Source organism: Taeniopygia guttata, chromosome 4, assembly GCF_048771995.1.
Source record: "Taeniopygia guttata chromosome 4, bTaeGut7.mat, whole genome shotgun sequence".
NCBI lineage: Eukaryota > Metazoa > Chordata > Aves > Passeriformes > Estrildidae > Taeniopygia > Taeniopygia guttata.
This window is the reverse complement of record NC_133028.1, coordinates 32,091,297-32,109,947: the sequence shown is the minus strand read 5'-3', so window position 1 is coordinate 32,109,947 and position 18,651 is coordinate 32,091,297. Positions and strand designations below refer to the sequence as shown.

The window sequence follows — 18,651 nt, the reverse complement described above, 5'->3', positions numbered from 1 at the left end:
CTTCTGAAACTGTCCCTAACTGCATTGCTTTCACAGTTCTTTCATATCTCTGATCTCACTTGTGGACTGACACTTCCATCTATGGCATTGAGGTCCAAAGTAACAGGTGTGATACTTGAAGGAAAGCATGAGTGAAGTCCTGAAAAAATATGTGTGAGGATATACTGTTTCTCCACGGAGTGCAGAGGTAGTTGTATTATGAGGATTTTTCCAATGTATGGATGGGGATAAGAAGATGACTGACAATAATTAAACATTCCTTATTCTTTGCTTAAATGTACTGAACTAAGTGTCAGTCATGGAATAGGTATCTTATCTTTCTCTGTCTCTCTCTTTTTTTTTTTTTTAGAGTGGAAAATGTATTTCTTTTCCAGATATTTTTTCTCTTAAGTAGTCACTCAGATTGCATCAATGCTGGCACCTCTGTTACTGCTTCTTAAAAGACATGTTGATGCAAGTAGTGTAAGTGTTTGTTGGAGAATTGGGTGCCTTCCCCCACCCCCAAAACAGTCTAAGAGTGGTTTTTATCCCTTTCAGAAAGGGGATGACATAGAATACTTCCATGGTTACAATAATGTTGAAGTCTTAAGGGAATTGTGTAAATACATTCCTACTTAAAATTGTGAATAGTAAGAATACTAAGGAAAAACAGAAATGCAGGCATATCCCACACCATGGAAAAAGCTTGCTACTTTGCCATAGTCACAATTCCTGTTCTTTCATTTACAGAGGGAATCCTTTCTTTTTTCATACGATCTTATTATAGCTGTAAACACTACAAAGCAGATATTTTTTGTGCTAATTGTCTCTGAAGTGCTAGGCACACCTTTTATGCTATGTAAATTACTGATGTGAATGAAAACATGCAGCAAGCAGGAGCCACCTTGTTAAAAATGCTCGAGAAGTGATTAATGATGACTATCATTCTGACTCACAAGATTCTAATGCTGAGGAGAATGTTTGTGATTCATAACCCAAATCCCTTTGGAAGTCTTAAGGAGATATATTCACATATTTCAGTGTAAGTGCAATTTTTTTATTATTTACTGTAGTTTGATAAGCACCAGTCACACTCCAGTTTATACTACATAAATGTAGTCTATTTTAATTGTAACTAATTAAGTATCAAAGAAAAGAAAAGCTACATATAGACTAGTTTAAAAATAGCTTTCAGGGGGAAAAAAGATTGAGATGGACATGCTCAAACTGCTACTGAGCTGGAGACCTAGCCCTAGCACTGTAATTTCCTCCCATTTTATGCTACTTGGTGTGAGGGGGAGATATTGTCCCATCTCAGTGCTTGGGAGGGGAAGAACACTTCTCATCCCCTCAGATCTGGCCTATAGCAAACAATGGAGTGGAGAAAGTACTCTGTTCCTTCTTCATTTCTTCCAACCACTAAACTCTAGTTATAGGAAGTTAAGGAAAAGTGGAGGTTTAAAAGGAAGATTTTAATTTTAGCTTCCTTTTTAGGGTCTTACATGAAGTATTCTCAGATTGTTGATTCATAGAGGAGTTTGAGGTTCTAACCAGCTTCCTTTTTGGATGAACAAGTTGTTTCTCTTCATGCTTTCTCTGTCTTCACCTGGAAGATTGGAAGCCCCTTGGGGGTAAGAGTACTTCTGCTAGGACCCTCCTTCAGGTTTGAGGTTACTGTGTCTAAAGTAGGAAGAACAAAAGAACCTCAAAGGCACCTCCTTCCTTAAACCTCCTCTGCTGCTTCATTTTCCAACAACAAGCTCCTGCTCCTTCATGTCTTTTCAGGGAAGAAGTTAGACTAAAGGAGAGCAACATGGGTATTTTACACTGAAGTACCTTCCCAATCCTCCCAATGGTTTTGGCAAGAGACTTCTGGAGCTAAGAGGAGCAATCTCTGCTGTATTCCAAGGATTAGGCATGCTACCTGTTTAACTGGAGGATAGGGAACTGTGCAGAACTTGTGACTGTGTTTAGCTCTCTCAGGTTCAGGATGCCCATGCAGAATGTTTTGCATATCTCTGCTTTCAGTGTATCAGATGTGCCATGACAGACACTTGAGGCAGCTCCTGCTCATCAAGTAGCTTTGTCCTATTGCCTTGCCACACTGGGTTGTAAAATAGTTCATGATTATAACACTTCTTACCTCACCAGGAATGTGGTTCTTGAGCAGCTGTGAAGTGAGTTTTGTTGTCAATAAAAAATAGTGTATATTCCAATTAATCATTGTGCTTAAATGAAGTTCAGAAAATAAGTTTATATAATGTGTAAAATAATTACAGAGAGTAGTTTCTTTAAAGCTCTGCAGGGATGGTTCTGGGTACTGTAGTCTGGTAGAACTAGATAAGGGGGAATAGTAGTTTCATCTGCTTTGAGGTTTCTGCTGGAGTAAACCCTAGAAGAGTTACATGCCACCTGGAACCTGTTTAATCCTGCTAAATTTAAGAGCTAGCATGCAGCTGGGCTACATCCATCTGCTTGCAAAAATCCACAGAGCTGACTTCAGATAACACAGATTCATCCAGACTTACTGCAAGCTGGTCAAAACTTATCCCAGCTGTTCTCTGCTTTTGGATGTCAGCAATCTTATCTACTGGCAAGAATATAATCCATGCAGAATGTGACTCTCTGCCTTTCCCCTTGCTGCCAGAGAGGGCCCAGGAGCAAGCTCACTGCTTTTCAATAAAATTGTTTGAAGGTTCCCTTCACACCCAGGCAGTGGCCTTCCTGCTTGCTTGCTTGCCCATGCAAATAGATCCTGGCTTTCAGAGGGTACTGGGGCCTTCTGTTTGAAGTCTGTATGTTATTGTATTTCTTGACACATTTTTTTCTCAAAAAGTTCCGCAAATTTCCTCTAGAATGAACTCTGGTTTCTGCATTTAGTCATGGAACTAACAGGTCTCTGCCTTTCCAGGGCCCCAGAACTCAGCACCTTGGATGCCACACATGCTTCAGCTTTCTGTTTGTTCAGGGCAAAGTACTCCTGCAAAAACCCTTACTTCGTTTCTACAACAGATAATTTTGGAACCTCCTGTGAGGTTGTGCCCATGTATTTCCATAATTAAAGCCTTCTGTGAGATAGCTCCCTCAGTCTCAGACTAGGAGTGAATACTGCTTGGCATTGTCTCACGTGGGAACATGCATATGCACCCTTCTGCTGTAGAAATACCTGGGCATTACCCTGAGCCTGGTGCAGGGCTCAGGGAAGTTTCCAATCTTCATAGAACTCTGAGATTTGTCTTCATTTACCCCACAGAGTATAGTGCATGCTATGACTGAGCAGTGCAGCAGGATGAAGTATGGGGACAGCAGCCTTTGTGAAGCTCAGTTTTAATTTGGGGTAGGTAAGGAATAAATGTTGCAAATAATAATAGGAATGAACAAGATTTTAGGACACTAGAACTCTATATGTCTCAGTGTTTTTCTTCCAAAGATGGCAAGTGTTGGAGAAGTAAACCCAGGCATTTATGTATTTGAATAAAAGTTTAAAGTACCCAAAGATTTATTCAAGACAATATTAATTCCCTTACCTGAAGAAAATGTAAATATTTTATTCCAGTTATTTTAAAAAAAATTATGTCAAAATTTCCATGGCAGATCTCTGTATAATTTGCTGAGGAACACGTTACTGTGCAAAGGCAATCAAGTTTGTACAGCCATTCTTGTAGGATGTGTTGTATCAATGCAAAACTATGTTAACTATGCCTGTTGGTTGCTATCATCTCAATTTGCCAGTGGCATGGGAAGATCTGAGAGTCAGAAATTTACCCCTGGAAAGTAACTTAAAACTTGTAGGTGACACTTTTTTGCCTGCTTTTAGAAGTTGCTAAGAAGTATCTGATTCCATTGGGATGTTCAAAGTTGACCTTAATGCTGGAGTTTCAGTTAATCTTTCTAGAAGTCTAACTGTTCCTCCTCCAGCCGTATATTTACTTTAGAACATGTGCATACTTTCCCCCCATAAATTATTTTGCATAGAAAAAGTTTAACTTTTCTGTACTCTTTAAAACTGGGGGTTTAATACTTTATAGTAGGTAAGGGTAAATCTTGAACTTGTAAATTTTTTTTACTTGATTTTTTTTTGCTAAACAGTATTTAAACTACTCATTTCCCAAGCTATTTTAATAAGTAATTAGCTGAAATATGTTAAATCCAATTGGTTCTCATTATGTAGCTTTTATATATGCATACATGTATATGTACTCATACCTTTGGATACCAGTGAAATAAATAAATTTCAGTAAAACAACAATGAATACCTAAATGAGGATAAAACCTCTTATATTTCAGTTCCCTGTCCTACACAGAAGACATTCAAGCTCAATGGGATGAACTTAGCCTGATTTTTCTTACGATACCATAATAGAAATGTTCTTGACACCTGTATTCATGAGCAGCAGAGGTGGGGGTGGCTGTCTTGCACCCTCAGCCAGGGGCATTCCAAGTGCCTGCTCTAGCCATAAAGTAAACAAAACCATGGACCTGCTTTACAGCAGCCAGTACCTTGTCCCTCCAGAGTCACCAGCTGTAAGCCTGGCATAAGCACATAGGTACACATACAGATATATAGATATATACACCCTCTGTTTTGTAACTGACATCAAAGAATCCCACCTCAGCATCTCCTGGAAGCTTGGTACTGGGACATATACGTTCAGTAATGGATTGCTTTTTCAAAATAGTCTACTAGTGACTATGTAAACACTTGTAATGATAAGTATCAAAACATATATGATAATTACAGAGGGAAGGAAAATAGAAATGTACTCAAAGATATCAAAATGCTCTCTATTTGGTTTTCCATACAATGGTTTCTCTGTGCACCTACATTAGGAAGTTATAAAGCAAAATAAAGTTATTTTAGTCCAGTTTTCAAATACCAGCCTCTTTCTAACAGGAAAAATGCTAATTCTCTACCTGCTACAAAAATCACCTTATAAGATGTTTATAAGATATTTACCTGGCTAGGAGGTTGCAGAGAGGTCAGACAAAAGTTATCTTTAGTAAAATCTCACTCTCTCTTAGGGTCACTGCTCTTCCATGGAAGACTTTCATGTGGCTAACATAACAATTGCTTGCATTAATTTATGACCCCAAAGATACTCATCACTTAGAGTGGATTTGGACTTGAGAAACTTTTAGTTCAAGTACTCTTAAAGCCCAGGAACAAAGGGATGCTGATAAGAACGATTAATGCATTCAGTGAAGGAGTTTTTAGGTAGTGAGAGAGGAATGTTTTATCCCCTCAGCCATATATTACTGTGTACACCAGCTAATTTTAATATAAATGTTTTTCTAATTCCTGGTTATTTTTCCCTAAGGAGGTCATGCTTTTTGCAGGAGCAACCTGATATTGCTCCACTGATTGGAAAGGAGCTGTGCCCATTTGCAGCTGGGGGGAACTGGCACTTTGTGCCATGGTTACTCCATGAGATGAAGCATGCACTGCTAAGCAGAGCACATGGGATTTACCTGGTATTTCATTGCTAGAGGAAAACCAGGATTAGTTACGTGCATGATCAGTTATGAGCTATCCATGATGAGCAGAGGGCATAGTGTTTCCTGAAGGGAAATAGAGATGTACAGCTATGATTAAGCTTTGTGTTTGTTACTGTAATGCAAATCATTGTAGCGAATTTTGGCTTGTGATTGCTCTCCTATTTCTAGGTAAATTAATTTGATGTTTTATTACTTCATCCATGTGAGGAGATCTACAGATGCAGGCTGTTTGAACTCTGCTGCATGACTTTACTGGAAGTAACCTGCCTTGTTAGGCTGTAAAACCAATGACTGTCTCCTGAAAACCACGATCAGGATCTCTTGGAGTTTCCTCTATCCCATTCACAAAGGATGGAAGGAAGATTGGTTTGATTGAAAGATTATTGCAGGGAAAAACTGAATGCTGAGGTCTGTAATGGTTAAACAGCATGAAAGAAAAACCCAACAGGCCATGGAAAGAGGACTAGGCAAGGAATCCCGAAAAACTGTAGATCAGGAGTAGTGATGACCCCTGACTGTGAAGTACTCTGAAGAAGCCTCAAGAAGAGGGCTGATCCAGCCATCCCCTCTTTGCCCTGGCCTGGATGCCACCTCCCTCCTCCCCTTCTTATCCTTTGGCAATGGAGAAGAGCAAGTTAATGAATGGAAGCCAAACTGCTAAGACTACCTAAACCAGCACTGCTGGAGCAGTGGGTCTGCCAGGACATTCTCAAATGAACTTCTTCCATCCTTGGCTTTCAGTGCCTGCCGGGTGTCTCACTGATGTTCTGCTGTCAGCCGTACCCTTTTGTGCTTTCAGTTTTCCCCCAAGAATCCCACAGCTGAGGATGAAGGGCAAGACACAGTGCTCTCTGCCTGAGCCCCCACAGACTTCATGCACATTGCTCTGCATGTCAAAAAGATCAAGTTTGGAAAAAAAGGCTGCTGAGGTTCAGATTAGCAGCAAACCCAACTGTTCCTGCTCTGCTCCATACAGCACCATCCAGTGGCACCTGCTGAAGCAGGATTGCCACAGCCATCAGCCAGTCAGAGCAGTGTTATCTCGAGCTCTGCTCTCCACAGGGGTCTTTCCAGGTACACTGCCTCAAGTGTTTTGTACAATGAGTTAGTATGAGCTAAAAAGGCAGCAAGGAAACCCTAAGATTTCTTCTCTCCTTCCCCCCTTCCAATGCCTGGGTTGGTGTGATCCTCCTGGAAACCATCCAGCCTTTGAAAGCAGCAGTAGGTTGGCCGCAAAAAGGGTCAAAAAGTCAAGTATGGGTTGACCGCAGCTGGTTGCTTCAGCATCTCTGAATGTGCCCTTTCAGTATGTGGAAGCAGCTAATACAAAAGGTGGCTGTTGGGTCTGTAACTTGCAGCATTTCCTATGGCAAAGAGAAGGAAAAGCCTAAGGAGTTTTTTCTAAATTTAATGCATATCCTGGCAAAGCTCTTCCCTTAAAACCCATGATAAAAACTACTCATTCCCACTGCTTCCTTGGAAATAAATGATCTGATTATTGGTTAGTAACATACAACTCTCTTCTGCACAAATATGAAGCAGTGATGTGTCCATTTTTATACAAACAGGGAACCTCATTTCAAAACCAACACAAAATTAATTTATAGGCATCATCTTCATTACCTTAGCAGGAAACTGTATTTTATCCTGAGTCTGACAAATGCCCATTGGTAAATAACAATGGAGTGGTCTGAGATTTAGTTGCTGAAATGTGTGTTGCCAAAGAAATAACCAAGGAGAGCTTACCTGATGTCTCTTATGGTCCCACTATTGAGCTCTTGAGCTTTTGATGACATTTCCTTTCTGAACTCAACCTTCTTATCCTGGTGAGACTGAGATCTCTCCCCAGAACCATAGCACTGCTGTGGTGATTGAGGTCAGCCCCTGCTCTCTTCTTCCATAGTGGATCTCAGCTGCATTCTGGGAATGGCAGGGAAATGCATGGTGGTATTGCACAGAGGTCCCTAGGCAAAGCATGAAAATGGAGGGAGGGGAGAGGAGAGAAGAAAGACACTGCCCACCATCCCTGGGATGTTTAAAACAGTAAGCTGATAATGGCTAATAGAAGAACAAAAGCTAAACTTTCTGATTTAGCCTGGTGTTGAGTCCATGGATAATCTTCAAAGAGGAGCTATGAAACTTAAAAGGAATTAAGCTCTGGGAAATGTTAAATCTGGCACATCTGGTTTACAAAGGGGTTTGTTGTTTTTTTTTTTCTGGATGCTGCTGTGTTTTCATTTTTTGTTGGAGTGCCAAAGGCAATTCTCTGTCAAACGTAGACTCTTGACCTTCTAGTCAGGATGACAAGAAAGACATCACAGGGTGTGTCCACACCTGTCAGACAATATTAGGCACAAAATAGAGCTGTCTGTCTTCTTTAGCTAAAATGGTTTCACAAATAGTTCATAAATGCCTGTCTTCACAGAAAAGTGCCTTATTTTCCTGGAAATATTGCACTTAATATTGAGATTGATGACAACTGGGGTCATTGGTCAAACTGTCTAATCTTGGCAAGCCAAGACAAAGAGAAGAGCCAGGAAAGTAGCTTGGTAGCTGCTTAAAATTACCTGCAAGAGAGATCAGTCCTGAGAGCAGACAGAGCTAGTGAGGAAACTGGCAGGTCTTTGTTGTGACTCACCCTTTATTAGATCCCCACTGCGTGGAGACACTGCCTCACAGACATGGCTGTACTTGAGGATCAACACTTGGGACACTGGGCAGGTTTACCTCAGCTCCCATAAAATAAAAGCAGAGCTTGCAACTGTAATTACAGCCATTATAGAAAGCTAATACAAGAGAGAAATGTTCAGGATATGGGAGCCAAATTGCTGTTTATGCAAAAGGCTTAGCTATAATGAAGGGCTATTAAACCAGGAATAAAATCTCTTACATCCACCCCACCACCCCTTTCACCAATTCCTTGTTGCCAGAGGGGACCTGAAGGTGAGCATCTAGCCCATCAGCCTTCATATTTGTCCCTTTGCTCTGAGTGAAATGAAAATGATGGAGGAGAGAAGCTAGCTGATGACTGGCTAACATTGTAACCTGGATGTGTGCCAGTTCTTGGCACTCACCTGACGGGCACAAAACCAGTGCTGGAAGAGCTGCGGCAGGTCCTGTTGGAGACGGGATCTGTTACCTCCTTCCCTGTGCATGTGAACATTTGCTGGGCTATTCCAGCACCCTTCACCTGTTAAAAGAGCAAAAGAGAATGTGTCACAGCACAGTGTAACAGGTATTGGTCTGTTTTTAAAAGTAATAGTTGTTTATTGTAGGCAGCTGTAATTTATTTTTCAGGGATATTTTGTCCTTTCCCAGAGGCATCTGTGTCAAGTGAGGAAACACCAAAAATTGGTATCCTGATCAAGAAAAAGCATAGATGAGTTAAAAGCATGTTGATGGGTTGGTAGTGGCTGGAGAAGCAGCAAGAAAAGCAGAGAATCAAAACCCACGGTGGGCATGTTATCCAACATTCTTTGCTGCCTCCAGCCTTTCCCTACCTGCAAAGACATTGATAGGGGTTAGTTCTGATCCCCACAGGCATTTTCCTATGCTTGATTGTAGAAATCCTTTTCCTGCAAAGCTCTGTGGGAAAGACAAGCCTTTGGTTTAGGGGGGTCCAGAGGGAGACTGTGAGCCTGGGTCACATCTTCTGAGCTTGGTCACGGTCGGTGGATCAGTGCACAGAAAGTGGGAAGATATCACAGACTGGGTACAGAGAGCAAGCCCATCATTCAGCCTCTGCTTCCCAGCAGGAAGAGCAAGAATGCTATAGCACAGGTAGAGCCTCTTGTATCTTGATATATTGTATCCTTGAGCTGTGTATCAGTATGGGTGTCTGCCTGTCTCTCTGAAAAGCAGGGCAAAATCTCAAAGAGCTTTTACCTGGAACTAGCAGCACCGGTCACTTTCCTTTTGCCCAGTTAGAAAAGAGAAGCTGCCATCCAAAAAACAAATGACTGTAGAGCTTTCCCATCTGGTGATCTGGAAAAGCCACCCTATGTTTGTGCCACCATGGGATTCTCACCAAAGCAAACATGCACCAACTTGTCCTTCAGGCACCTTGTGCCAGCTTCCCCCATGCCAGTGGGCGCCAGTGAAAGCTCTCACCTCTGCCTGCAGGGGTGGACTGTATGGTTCCCAAAAATGCAGTTCTTTATAGCTACAGTTTGAGTTAGAGACATGGTATTCCTACCCTTTTCAAGCTCACATCAGAGCTGTTCAGCTGAGACCAATGTCTGCTTGTCACCCACAGCTCTGCCACCAGGGCAGAGCAAAGGCTGCTTACAAAGCCATGCCCAGCTCTGGTTCTCTTACCCTCTGTGCTGATCAACCTGGCTGCAAGGTGCCTTGTTGTGCAGAATCCTGTTTTAAATTTCTTTTTTGCCACAGGCGGGCATTGTAATAGCAGCCCCTGATTAAATTCTTCTGGAAGGTAGAAGAGTTAATTTAATTGTTCGTTTAGAAGTGATTAACTCTGCCTGCCTTGCTTTCTTGCTTAGGCACAAAATGTACTTGCCAAAATGAAAATGTGGAGTCACAGGTCAAGGATTGAACAAGGATGAACAAGGATTTCCCTTCATCTCACTTTGCCTATGTATACCATTTACCTTTGCATACTCTTAGGGTATAGGTATCTCACTGGAATTTTGTTCTGCAGTTTTGCACTACCCCCAACACCTAGAGGACTTGCCTTGTACTACATGGGAAGGGACTAGGAGGAAAGCATTCTATTCAAAGCAGAGAAAATTCAGATTAAACTGCCAAGGCTGGGGAAGAACTTCTGGTCTCCTTGGTCTGACTTTGGCATCATAAATTTGGCAATATGAGAACTGCCAGGGATCAACCACATGCCTTTGCTAGGCTGGCTCAGGGCACAGGCTGTAAAATGAAATATGAAAAATGGTAGAGAAATAGATTTTATTGCTCTTTCTTCCAAAGCACTCATGAAAATTAATGGCCATTTCATTCACAAGCTCTTTCTATTGCTAGTAGGGGAATAATAAAAACAAACCCTAGTTCTTTTTGTGTGTCAGTGCCTGAGCTGTCTCAATGTTTCAGTAGTTCTCCCAAGGCAACATGACAAGCACATATTTTTAAAGGCAAACTGGTGTGCCATTTCCATAATTAAAATTGTATGTTTCCTCCAAGTATTGAGTCCTTTATGGCTTCAGTAGTGTACCATTGCAGAGTTTGAAATAAATCCTGTCTTGGTCAAATACATCACCTAAGCCCCTACCTTAGTGTCTGACTGTAATCTGGCCAAAAGCAATCATCAATACCATAGCAGGTAAGGGAAAAATATAGGTTGGAAGGCACATAAAAAACATCTTTAGAAAAAAAAAATTAGAAAGTCAACATATAAACATACTCTTCTTTTGCCTTTATTAATTTAGAGTCAAGAAGTCAAGAATTTCCTGTGCAGAAAATCTATTCTGGCCCCTTTAACCTCACACTTCTGTTGTCAGCTGTATACCTTTTTTTTTTTTTTTTTTTTTTTCTTCAAAAACATCCGCAAATCTTGTTTCCCTCTTTGCAAATTCATACATAAATAAAATTAAAGAGCTTTCCAATCCAGGTGTTTTAGTGCTATGTTACTTGCATGTCTAAACATAGGCACCTGAGTTTCAATGTGAGAAACCTGTACTCTGTATTGTGAGTAAAGCAGAAATTTGTTTTCAGTGTCTGCTGGGAGGTGATTTTCCTCCTAGCCAGTTGTAACTTCCCCAGTATGTGTAGGCTATTGTTAAGCAGACAATAGATAATAGCCTACCTACTAGCTCACCTATCCAAGCAGCACTCACCTAGCTGCAAAGGTTTAACACTGTTGCCAAAGATTTTCCTGAAGAAGAAGATAGACATGCCTGCCCATAACCTGGAATCTCCTCTCCTCCCTTGGGTCACATCCTGCCCCTAGGATCCTTCTTGATGCCAGTGTCTGAGTCAGGTAAAAGCACAGAGCTTAAAAATGATGCAGTCAGCTATTTCCTGCTGTGTTTATTAGTTGAGTGTTTAGTTTGGACCCAGCTCATCACTCTACAGCAGGAAACTCCCGTTGACTTCACTGGGAACACTGAGCAAGGATTTCTGAGCAGGGCTTCTTGATGGAGGATGGCAGGACAGGACTGAACACAGAATTACTTGGCCCCTACCAGAGCAGAGACAGATAAACAGCCATTCCTGATTTTTAATAGTAGGCTTCAAGGGACTTCACAAATGTGAGATTATTATCCCTGTGTTGCAAAAACTGGTTACCAAAACAAAAGGGTGAAGCTACACATGGTATTGTTTTAGCAAATCTGGGTGGCAAATAAGTGTCATCAAGTGATGCAAACTAGGTGAATGTAGAGCTATAGTTACCTACAAAGGATGCCACATTTCTGGGAAGAGTTTTAATGAATAACTACTAGTATGCCACTTCCACCATTTTACTTTCTTAGGTGGAGGTCCCCACCACCACTCATGATCTGCTGTTTTAGAACATTCACTCTTCTAAGATTGCTCCTGTTTTTTCTCACAGTATGATGAGAAGAGCAGCACCCAGCCCATGTGTTACCAACACACCTGCTCCTGGTTATTCTTCTTCTGCACCCCTGCAGCAGCAAAGCCAGACCCAGTTTACATTGACTCCATGTCCAGGAAAGCCTAGTCAGGCTCATGTGAGTCTCAAATGGGGCAGGAGGAGGGTGTAACACTTGTCAAAATTTATTATTGAGGTCTGCATTCTCTTGTCTCGTTAGGGCTGTAGTCAGTGCCATTTTTGACAACAGCAGTTGCACAGCACTGAGCTGTGCGACTGCACCACCAGTGCGAGTCTCAAGCTTCAGTCAGCCTTCCACATGGGAATACATGCAAGTGTGTTAAAAAAAAATCCTGTCAGAAATATCTTAAAAGACCATCCTGTAGCTGGCAGTTTTGTGCCAAACATGCTTCAACCACCTGAAGATCCACACAATGACAAGAGAAGCTTCTTCCTGGGAGTGAGTTGACTGGGCTGGGAATTATCCAGGACTGTCATGACAGGTGGCAACGCTGAATGGACAGTGGGAGGGAAGGTACCATTTCTTGTATAAAATGACTAGAGAGATTTTAAAATAATTTTCTGATGGGAAAAAGTCTTTCAAAACCTCTCCTGGAGGGCACTTGCTGACGTACTGCTTGAGTACTGCATCTGAAGCAGATCACTTGCTGACATATTGTGTAGGCTGTGAAATTCTGTACCTTCCCTTATTATGTACAATCCAGGGATGCACAATCACTATGTATTCTACCTCAGCCTTGCTTTTCTGTCCTGTTGCCTTGGATGAATTCTGGGGGAATACCCTTTTCTCAGGAAGTTTTAAATGGGACAATGTTTACAGCAGAGATGCCACTCCTGAGCTATGGGTCAGTACAGACAGCCAGAGAACACAGCTCTGTCGGGTTTGTTTGGCTTTCTGCTCCCACCCAGAATGAACAACACCATTTACTGCAGACCTCCTGCACCACTGATGCATTTCAAAGAGATGTATCTAAATCTTCAGGGGTTTTGTCCTGCTAGCAACGTAAATTTCTGCCTTTCCAAACACTTCAGAAGCAGTTAGGAGTTCCACTTCACCTCTTTCATAATTTGGCTATAAGAAGATTGTGGGCTGTCTTCTCTCTTATATTTCTACTGGGAAATACCAGATGGGCTTTAGTCTGGCAATAGATGTTGATATCTTGGAACAAGACCCTTGAAGTGAATAAATGAACAGGGAAGACATGCTATTCAACATGAAACCCACAAGCAAAAAAATGTAAGTAAACAAAAATAAACCAAACACCCCAAATTCTGAGGATAAAAAATGTTTGGCTCAATAAGGAGATGGAAAAAAAAAGGAAGTAATGAATGATGGGCAGTTTACTCAGTTACATATCTGTTGTCCACAGCCTATCCCCTGGCCCTGGGCGTTTCTTAACGGGGCCCTCAAGATCTTGCTTAGGCAACCCTGGCACTGGCTTCTGTGGGGACAACACCTAACCCCAAGCACACAGTGTATTTTGTTTTGTGCTACAGCTTCATCTGACAAGTGTTGGACAAATTATTGCATGCCCTCTTTCATTGCCTTGTCATCACACTTGTGTGTGACACTACATTTGTGCAAGCAACAGAGAGACAGCATGCTGAAAAGGAGAGGAAAGGTGGGAGAGAGGGAGGGAGGAGGGAGGTCCAGCCTGTGAGCACAGAGGCCTGAAGTGGCATGAAGGAAAAGGTGCTGAAAGCAGGGTGGGAGAGGACTAGCAGGCTGGGGACCAGCCTTTACAGGAGGTAAGAGGTGACAGCCCACAGACTTTAATGCAAGGAGGAGGGAAATGACTGTGTGGCATGTTTTCCCACACCCATTGCTTCACAAGTCAGTATTGAAGGGAAAAGGAGCTCAGCTAATGGAGAGAGCTACACTGATGCCATGACCAAAGGCTGACAGGCATGCCACACTGAACATGCGTTTATGTCAGAGGCAGCAGAAGGATCACAGATTTGGCTAGCACTTGGGATTTGGGGGCTGTAGGCAAAGCCTAAAACCAGTTAGAGGTCTTAATCTGGCTCCTTTGTTCTGCAGGTAGGAATAAAAATGAAAACTCTTCCAAGCACTGAAGTTACCTGGTGACTCTTTCCAGCAGTTGACATGTCAATTTGATGTGCTGCACATAAAACATACACAAAGGTGGGCCCTGCCCAGAGAACTGAAATGCCAGTATGATGGGCAAGATAAAAAGCTGATATAACGCAGAGGAGGAAGGCACAAGGTAAGAATAACATGAATATGACAAGATCATGACAGTAGTTTCAGCACAGTAAGACTAGGTCTTTTGACAGACAACCAGTGGCTCAGTTGAACGTTGGGAAGCATTTTGGAGGACAATGAGGGTGCCAGGGGGTCCTCTTGCAAAGCTTAATAAAAGCGCTCCTTTGAAATCCTGACAGCAGCAACATTAAAACTATTCCTGGCTGCGGTGAGATGCTCTTGAGATTTTGCTGCGCTCGAGACTTGGGAAGGAATAGACTTGCAAACTGAGTATTAATACTCTCTGCTCCTGGCTCGAAATGACTTACAGGATAACTTATTTAACCTCTGATTTGCCCTTTGGAAACATGAGTTTCATACAACTTGTTTCCTTGTAAAACTCTGAGATACTGGTGAATTTGACCTTCCACGGTACAGTGACAGCACTGAATGAAGCCCAGAGAAGGAATTGGATGAAGTCAGCTGGCAAGCGGCACAGGATTTGAATGAGATTAGAACCAAATGGGTGATAGTTTAAGAAGGCCAAATAGGTCAAGGGATGTTGATATGAGTGAGCTCAGAAGCAACAGGTAAAACATTTTAATTTGTGCACATCATGGAGTGCGGCTGTAGCAGCTCTCATGCTGCTGCCTGAAGAGTGGCTGCTGCCTGCTCTCTCCTCTCACTCACCTCTCTTCTGCCTCCACTTTTGCCCTTGCTTCTCTACAGTAGATTTCTTCCTTGTATAATTTGTCTTTCTGGTGTATTCTCATGCTTCACTGCCCATGGCCCAAGTGCCATGGTGCCCTGCTCCCTGGGGCAAGGTGAGAGTTGCTGCTGAGGCCACTCACCTTTCACACACCACCAAGGTGTCCAACAGCTACAGACCATTCAGAAATTCAAGAATCTTTTCAGAACTGAGACTCAGTTTTGCTGTGGGTTTGAGGGTTCCAATAGAAGATAGAAGTGAAGTTCCTAAATCTGCCCTCTCACAAGCGTGACAAGCACCTTGCTGGCAGCACCTGCAGCTCAGCAGCCACCTACCACCTTGATTCACAACCCAGCTGCCAGACTTGCACTGCCAGCAAGGACCCCTCCAGTTCTTTTCGCACCTTGCTCAGTTTTCCTGAGCTCTCCCTTGAGCCTCACAGGCAGCTGGTGATCCAGAACACAGAGGATGCAAAATATTAAATTGCTGGAAAAAAGCTACAGAGGCTAGGAATGAACCTTACACTTGCTCCACATTTCAGTACCACTAAGACACAAAGTGACTCAGGATTACAGGGAGTGAGGAGAGAGGTGTTTGGACATGGCAGGGTCAGTGCTACTCACTGTGTATGTTTCTTACAGATGTCCAGCCACTGGAAGAAACAAAAGTATAAGGAATTATAAGACTTGCTGGGATAATCTGGATGTGGCTAGGGAATGCTTCACTAGTGGAAAGGAAGGGTGAGGATCTCCCAGAGGTGGGGAGAGGGGATGGTGCCGGGAGGCCTAAACTACCGGCCGGGGCAGGGATTGGGCTCGTTTCCTCTCTAGGGACGGTGCTCCCGTGCTGGGACAGGGAAGCGTGAGGCGGGGAGCAGCGTGTAGCAGGGCGTGCGGACCTCCCGGCCGGGAGACAGCGGCCGCCACCCGCTGCGGGACCGACAGCGGCGGGACCCCGTCCGCGCCTCGCCCGCGGCACCGGACCGCGCCGGGGGTGTGCCGGGGGCGGAGCGGGCCGGGCCGGGCCGGGCCGCGGCGGGGGCGGAGCGGCGCGGAGCGCGGACAGCCGGCCGCGGGAGGCAGCGCGGCCGCGGGGAGCTATGTCCGTGTCCGTGCCCGTGCCCGTGCCCGGCGGCGGGCGGTGAGCGGCCATGCCGCGCAGGGCGGAGAGGTGCCTGCAGATCGCCCCGCACTCCCTGGCCATCGTCCTGGACGCCGCGGCCGGGGGGCGGCCGGGGGGCGACGGTGCCGGCGGTGCCGGGGCCGGAGCCCCTGCGGGGCCGGCGGCGGAGCTGGGCCGCCACCGCATCGGCTACGAGATCTTCGCGGACTTCAAGCGGGAGAACATGCAGCACTTCTGGGACCGGCGAGCCACGGCGGCGGTGGCCGAGACCTTCTTCCTGGGCTGGATCGACGAGCAGGTGCTCCTGGTGCAGGGCAAGGAGGAGCACCTGGAGGTGCTGCGGCAGGGCTGGGCGCGCCGCTCCCTCAAGCCCCCCAGCGGCTTCCACATCAAGTGCCTGGGTAGGTGCCGCCGGGCCGGGCCGGGGCCCGCGGAGCTGCCCCGGGCACCCGCCCCAGGTACCCGGCGGGGTCCGGGAGCGGGGCGGAAAGCAGGGCCCTCCCCGCCGCGGGGTTTTAGCTCCCAAAAGTGGGTGTGCGCGAAGGGGGTGAGCCGGGATGGGAGCGGTGGCATTACGGGGATGCGGTAAGTGGTGCTCTCCGGGAGAGCTGCCGGCCACGGCTGTGCGGTCGGTTGAGAGGCGCGTTCCCCCGTTCCCATTAGCGGGCGAGGGTGAAAACATAAACTGGAAGAGTTGGAATATACCCCCTGCAGGATGAAATGCCCGCCGGCCTCCTACGGGCCGGCTCCGCCCGCAGCGTGCTCCCGGGGCTGCTTGGCTCGGGAGTTAAAAGTTTTGTTTAGTATTTCCAGGTGTGCTGAAACAATATTTTACTTTATATTCGGCTCTACGTGCTATATCAAACTTGTATGCCAGCGTTGCTGTGGAGGTGTCTTTCCCAGCGAGAAGCAGTAGTAGGAGATAAGTAACGTGATTTTTTTGAGGTGCAAGGCAAGTGGCTTTTGAGGCTATAAAGGGCAAGTCTGTTATGCCGTGGTGGGCCGAAGTTTCAAGTTACAGCGTGATTCCCTAAGGGAATCCCATGAGTGTGCAGTGGCCTAGGACAAAGCACACCTCATCCTGAATTTTTTCTGGGAAGCGAAAATATCCTTGCATAGAGAGCGAAATTGTTTCCGCACTTCTTTTGACATGAAAAAGTAAAAACAACATGGCCAAAAAAAACCAACCCAACCCCTCCACCACCAGCCCCAAACCCTAAGATATAAAGCTGTGGCTATTTGGTGGGTAGAGAGTTGTGAAGAACAGCAGAGCAAAAGTTTTTCTTAAGATTTAAGGCAACTAAATATTCATCACAGCTTGAAACATGCAGCTTCTCTCGTAGAGAGAAGGAAAATTGTGTGAATTTGGTTTATTGCTGGCTTAACTACTTCCCGTGGCTGCTGCAGTGATGGTGAGGCAAACTGTCTTTTCCTTGTGTACAATTTATAAAATCTATGTCCTATGCAGCAGGCACCATGAACAGGTCACAAAGCTAGAGACGCTCTCTCTGTGCTGGCAGTTTCAGACTCTTAAAACACGATGCATTTCTTTAAAAAACAAAATTAGCTGAGTAAGGCTCCTGAAAAGAATGGAACATAAATATTCGAGGTTTCCCGGTTTCCTGTGTTTAATCTGGCTTTCGAATATTTTTAGCTGCCTTTGTCCTTTTGAACAAGCAATGCTAACTCATATAATTTCTAGTTACTGGCAGTCTTGTCTCTTGCAGAGTTGTCAGACACTTGTCTGTCACTCACTATTTCCCCATCAGACTTACTTGAGTATTACCATTTTTTTCTGAGCTGAGAGGGGAGGTCAAGACAAGTTGCCCTGTTTAAAATGAACTGATGGACCTTTTTTCCTCAAAAAAGCAAATTTTCCTTTGAACCTCAGATGACAAGACAGTGCTGCAGAGCAGGTGATAGAAAAGTTTTGGGTGGTCCACCACTATCTGGAGAAGAGAAGAAGTCGGGCTGTGGTTAGAGCTACCTGCTCAGCCAAACTCATCTGGGCTTTTTGGCTGCAGTTGGATGGAAGATGAAGAGCTTTTGAATTGGCATTGTCACCTGATGGAGTATCAGGGTCAGTGTTTGATTTTTGGGGTGTTGCTGGACCTTGCTCATTGAGTGCCATTCCTCGGCCTGCTGCCCAGGAGGGCTGTGGAAAGGTGCATTCTGACCTTGACTTTACTAAAGCCACCCAAGGAATGTAAAGAGGTCTTTGTGGTCTACCTTAAAATATGGAAACAAAACTTTTGCTAGAACTTCATGTTAATAAGTAAACTCACTGGTGTGCAAATAATATACATTCCTTTGGGGGGTTATCTTTGCTGCAAATTTACAAAAGACTGGAGCCAGAGTTTCATTTGGCTTTAAAAATAGCAAATGCCTCTCAGCATTTGATTAAAGGCTACGAAAGAAGAGCAAGGACCTGTTGGAGTCTTGCCTGTTGTCTAGTGCCTTAGCTGTGCTAAATATGATAGAAGGAACTGATTGACTTTTATTTTTTTTCCGCTGTTTTTTTTCCACTCCCAGACTGATAATTCAGGTCTTGTATCTAAGTAGATTCAACTTGCACTTACTGTAAAGTTAAAGAATTGT

At 44.3% G+C, this 18,651-nt stretch overlaps 1 protein-coding gene across 1 annotated transcript; it reads left to right on the top strand.

Annotated features, from left to right (window-relative positions):
• The first annotated feature begins 15,950 nt into the window (after positions 1-15,950).
• LOC121469885 (storkhead-box protein 1-like) lies at positions 15,951-17,739 on the top strand. The gene has a single exon (XM_072928343.1). The coding sequence runs from the start codon at positions 16,082-16,084 to the stop codon at positions 16,640-16,642; it is 561 nt and encodes a 186-aa protein (XP_072784444.1). The 5' UTR covers positions 15,951-16,081; the 3' UTR covers positions 16,643-17,739.
• The last annotated feature ends 912 nt before the right edge of the window (positions 17,740-18,651 follow it).